Here is a 6,000-nt window from a genome sequence, read left to right as displayed (position 1 = left end):
CCCATCTGAGATATCTGGATCTGAGTCTCAACAATCTGCAGGATTCAGACGTGGAGCAGCTGTGTGATCTTCTGAAGAGTCCACACTGTAGACTGAAGGATCTGAGGTCAGTTCACTGACTGTCTGTTACTATTGTTGATCTTAATGTTTAACAACTGAACTAATTTATGAACATACATAACTTATATACATGAAGTTAATGTTTTTTATATATTTTCAGTATTTAACTGAACGGTTTAGTCTGTAGTTATAAAAGATGACCGATTGTTAAAGAAACTGTAGAACATGTTCACTGTTAGTTGTTAAAGTAAATGAATGTTTATAATTTTTGGTAAAGAGTCACATCTGTATACAGAAGATCCTCTCAACTAATATCTGTCTGAAACTGATCAAGTTTACTTGATGAAGGAGAAATATTTCTTTATTATATTCTTTAATGTGTTTTAATGAATAATGTCTGATCATTGATATTGATCCTTCAGAACACACACACACACACACACACACACACCTTTGGATGATGTCTGTACACACACACACACACACACACACACACACACAGACTCATTGAGGACATAGTAATGTTGAACTACACATTTAAAACCTGAACACATCTGATTGAATTATAAATTGATTTTTAATCTACATCATTTATTCTTTATTCAGATTGGAGGACTGCAGTTTGTCAGAGACCAGCTGTACTTCTCTGATCTCAACTCTGAAATCTAACCCCTCCCAATGGAGAGAGCTGAATCTCAGCTACAACAAGCTGCAGGATTCAGACGTGGAGCAGCTGTGTGATCTTCTGAAGAGTCCACACTGTAGACTGGAGGGTCTGAGGTCAGTTCACTGACTGTCTGTTACTATTGTTGATCTTAATGTGACTCTTGTCGTGTATTGAGATTCACAGCCAGCTAAACTCTCCCTTGCATCATATCCTCCAAGGAACAGGCCGGTGTTGTAGTTGATCAGGATTTAATACCAGAAAGTGTGAAACTGAAACAGACATATAAAAACACAGAAAAGCATTCATTAATAAACAATACAGAATAACTTGTCACATGGACAAGTTATCTTATCATGGCTAGAACCACCAATCTAATATTTGTAGATCTACATGTAAGTATTCACAGGTAAGTATGATTCAAATGATGTAAATACTGAATGTGACAGAACTAATCAGGTAAGTAATGAGGTCAGTAACACATGAACAGTATACGTTCTAACTATTATATATAACATGTTCACTTATTTATATTTCCTCTCAAAGGGCTAGAAACAAATATAACTAACTTCATAACTTAATAAGACTGAGCACACTACCATACTCTTATTGTGACATAGGTAAACAAAGCAACTTCCTGTTACGTCACTTCCTGTAGCTTACTTTTTTTAAAGGAAGGATTACAGTCAGTCATTCAAATTACAAGGCTGCTAGCGCCATCTATTGGTGGAAAGTAGTATAACTAAGCAAACAAACTGAAATCAGGTGAGTGTTCTCCTATTTACACAAGCATTAAAATAATAATCAGAAAAATAATGGTGGGGGGGGGGGGGGGTACAAGTTAATAACAGAAACTAATATAAACACAATTCTTGAAACCATCTTAACTCATGAAATGTCCAGCGTGCCACATGATTCATAAAGAAACTGTAGAAAATGTTCACTGTTAGTTGTTAAAGTAAATGAATGTTTATAACTTTTGGTAAAGAGTCACATCTGTATACAGAAGATCCTCTCAACTAATATCTGTCTGAAACTGATCAAGTTTACTTGATGAAGGAGAAATATTTCTTTATTATATTCTTTAATGTGTTTTAATGAATAATGTCTGATCATTGATATTGATCCTTCAGAACACACACACACATACACACACACACACACACACACACACACACATACACACACACACAGACTCATTGAGGACATAGTAATGTTGAACTACACATTTAAAACCTGAACACATCTGATTGGATTATAAATTGATTTTTAATCTACATCATTTATTCTTTATTCAGATTGGTTGGCTGCAGTTTGTCAGAGACCAGCTGTGCTTCTCTGATCTCAGCTCTGAAATCTAACCCCTCCCATCTGAGACGGCTGGATCTGAGCTACAACAAGCTGCAGGATTCAGACGTGGAGCAGCTGTGTGATCTTCTGAAGAGTCCACACTGTAGACTGGAGGAACTGATGTAAGTTCACTGACTGTCTGTTACTATTGTTGATATTAATGTTTAACAACTGAACTAATTTATGTACATACATAACTTACATCCATGAAGTTAATGTTTTTTCTATATTTTCAGTAATTTACTGAACAGTTTAGTCTGTAGTTATAAAAGATGACTGATTCTTAAAGAAACTGTAGAACATGTTCACTGTTTGTGGAAACAGAGTTATTATAATGTGCACAAAACTCTTATTTAAGTTTAAAGTAGTGTAGATGCTAGCTGCTATATTAACCTCCTTGAGTCATGACTGTCCTGTAAACTGTGATGTGAATAGTTTCAGTCTGTGGACTCGCTGCAGTTTACGGGACTGTGGTGACTCAGGATGATCAGCTGACTCTGGCTGTCTCGTAGGAGATCTACAGATCACATCTACAAGAGGAACACACTGAAAAAAGACTCCACACACTGATCTGAGCTCTCAGTTTGTGTTTTTTAACAAGATATTATCTCTGACTGCTAGATGTGAAACTGTGGAAGTGGACTGAACAGTGATCAGATTCTACTGTATTCAGAGTGTCTCTACCTGCAGGGGAGCTAACGGCAGCCAGCAGCTATCTGCAGTATCAGACTGATGTCAACACAAATACAAACAGTGCACATTAACTAATGAGTAGACTTTGTGTAGTGGAGCTAATAATAAAATGAGCAGCCTGGGTGCTAGTTCAGTGTTTAGTCTCTAGGTTCACCCCGCTGTGTTGGCCAGAACACTTAAGGCCACGTTTCCAGAGTATGGATGAATAAAGGTAGATAGATAGATAGATAGTAACTTTATTGATCCCTTGGGGAGGTTCCCCTCAGGAAATTTAAGTTCCAGTGCAACATCGCAATAAGTACAGGTTGAATAAGAACACACAAAGTAGTATAAAAACACACATCTTACACAGTAAAAACACACATTATAAATAGATACCGGGAGAAGTGCAAAACAGTGTGCAAGTATATGCATTGTAGATATATATATATATATATATATATATATATATATATATATATGTATATATATATATATGTATATGTATGTATATGTACAGGAGGTAGCAACAGGTTTTGGGTAACTGAAGGATAAGTTACGACTGTAGTCAAGTGAGTATTACATTTTAAGTATCCAGTAATAAATAATAAATAATAATAAGAGTCTGTATGAGTTTTCAGGTGTTACGCCTCTTATGTGTCCTGTTTCCTCCCCCTGCCACTGTGGAGTTGTACAGTTTGATGGCACGGGGGACAAATGAGTTTTTGAGTCTGTTAGTGTTGGTCCTGGGGAGCAGCAGCCTGTCGCTGAACAAGCTTCTCTGGTTGGTGATGGCCGTGTGCAGAGGATGGCTGGCATTGTCCATAATGGCCAGCAGTTTGTTCAATGTTCTTTCCTCTGCCACTGACACCAAAGAGTCCAGCTTCATGCCGACCACAGAGCCGGCACGCCTGATCAGCTTGTCCAGCCTGGAGGAGACTTTCTTTGTCGTGCTGCCCCCCCAGCACACCACAGCATAAAACAGGACACTGGCGACCACTGACTAGTAGAACATCCACAGGAGTTTGCTGCAGATGTTGAAGGATCTCAGCCTCCTCAGGAAGTAAAGCCTGCTCTGCCCCTTCCTGTAGAGGTGGTCAGTGTTCTTAGACCAGTCCAGCTTGTTGTCCAGCACCAGCCCGAGGTACCTGTAGCTGCCCACCACCTCAACGTCCGCCCCCTCAATCTGGACCGGCTGAGGGGGTGGTCTAGATTTCCCAAAGTCTATGACCAGTTCTTTGGTTTTGGAGGTGTTGAGCTGCAGGTGGTTAGCCTGGCACCAGACGACAAAGTCCCTCACCAGACTCCTGTACTCCTCTGAGAGGGCTGAGAGAAGTAGATGTGATGTTTACTTCCTTTACTTCTCCTTTAGCAGCAACACATACAGAGACACATGCAGTAACAGCTGGATGCTATTGTTGTGTAGTTTCGTATAAAGAAATGATAACAAACATATAAACTGAATGAAGGATAACACATACATATATTACCCATATGCTGTAATATGCATAATAATACCAGACTAATATACATTTGATCATTATCTTCAACCGTTACAGGTTAAGAACAAATATCACTAAACATAAATATATTACATATAATACATTAATAAAGTACAACAAAACACACAATACCTTGTTCCCATTCAAGCTAGGTGCTTAATCATCCAAGATGTCTCACTAACTTATCACAATAATAACTTATAAAAACTCTTTCATCCACACCGTTAATTAAACGACAGTTACATCTACTTCCTGTTTGGCTGAGAAAGGCTTCAAAATAAAGGATTCAAACCATTTTAAAAAATTCACTATCAAAATAAAAGCTTACAGGAAGTGGATGTCTAAGGGAACTAAAGGAAAATAAAGTTTTGTATGAAGTTATTATGAACAGACCACTATAAGAGTCATTTACACTGACAGCTTATCAGACAGAGAACAAAACAATACTTAACAATCTAACATGTAACTTTGGGGCCTTTTCTACACTTTCAGTTTCTGCTGTCTGTGCTCAAAGTGATAAAGTTGAAACAGCAGCTACTGACAGTCCATGTGTTGCTTTATGGGATAGCATTCATGTTTCTTTTTAAATGTGCATAATGATGAAGCCCTTGCAAGTGATCAGTGGTGGGTAGAGTACTGAAAATCAATACTCAAGTAAAAGTACTCCCATTAAAAATGACACAAGTAAAGTAAAAAAGTACCTGGTTAATAAATTACAACTTTTAATTTTAATATTTTTAGGCTGTGTGGACAAGTGCAAAACAGCACTTATTGATAAAATCTATTTTTTAATGAATGGCGTAGAGCAGGTAGGCTAATCAAACAAATAAAGATAGCCTTTACAACTGAGATATAAACAATCTCACACTCTCTCTCCATCTCTTCCTCACCTACCTTTCTCCTTTTCCATTTCCTTATCTGTCCCACAACAGTCAAATTTAATGACCTTAATGTTGAATTTGGCATTACATTAGGTTAACTGCTTAATGTACCTCAATTTAAAAGCCCAGCAGACTACTAGCTACAAGATAAGTTAATATCATCATCATAACATCAAAGATTAAGGCTACACATGAAAAGTCTCATCATGATAAAAAGAGAGGTGGGGCTTACTTTTCTTCCAGGCAGCTGGTACTATAGTAATTACGGTAGCCTAAAGGCGATGCCTAAGGAGTGCTTTTAGACTACCGTAATTACTGCAGTAACAGTGCAACAGAATTTAAAAGGCGGTTAGCTTGACCACAGTCTACACTCAGTCCCCACATTTAGAGCAGACTAGTTGTAATGAAGCTATAAATGGCAAATGTAGAAAAGTGAAAAGTAGATTATTAAAGAGTAGAAGTTCAGTTTAAAAAAAGGAAAATGAAAAGTTCTCGTTCCTTTAAAAAATACTTTTTATTGCATTACTTTGTAACTTGTTGAAGTAGCAGCATGATGTCATTGATATTAATGAGAGCTCCTTTTCACTGTTTGTATTTGACAGTTTTTAACCTGCATCCTGTTCATGGACTTCTTCTTCAGCTCTGAACAGATTATGAAACATTGAAACAACATGAAACACTGAATGATTTCAAGCATCAACTTTGTCTTTTAAAGTGACCTCTTTTATTCTTTATTCAGATTGAGGCGCTGCAGTTTGTCAGAGACCAGCTGTGCTTCTCTGGTTGCAGCTCTGAAGTCCAACCCCTCCCATCTGAGAGAGCTGAATCTGAGTGACAACAACCTGAAGGCTTCAGACGTGAAGCTGCTGTC

The 6,000-nt window shown here is 37.7% G+C and overlaps 1 protein-coding gene across 1 annotated transcript in view; it reads left to right on the top strand.

Annotated features, from left to right (window-relative positions):
* The window catches only part of LOC128378611 (NACHT, LRR and PYD domains-containing protein 3-like), a 123,469-nt gene that overhangs the window by 47,695 nt on the left and 69,774 nt on the right, over positions 1-6,000 (top strand). The window contains exon 12 of the mRNA XM_053338180.1: positions 2,023-2,196. Coding sequence (XP_053194155.1) covers positions 2,023-2,196 — 174 coding nt within the window. The remainder of the gene's footprint in view (positions 1-2,022; positions 2,197-6,000) is intronic.

This window comes from Scomber japonicus, chromosome 18 (assembly GCF_027409825.1).
Source record: "Scomber japonicus isolate fScoJap1 chromosome 18, fScoJap1.pri, whole genome shotgun sequence".
Lineage (NCBI taxonomy): Eukaryota > Metazoa > Chordata > Actinopteri > Scombriformes > Scombridae > Scomber > Scomber japonicus.
This window is presented reverse-complemented; position numbering and strand designations above follow the sequence as displayed.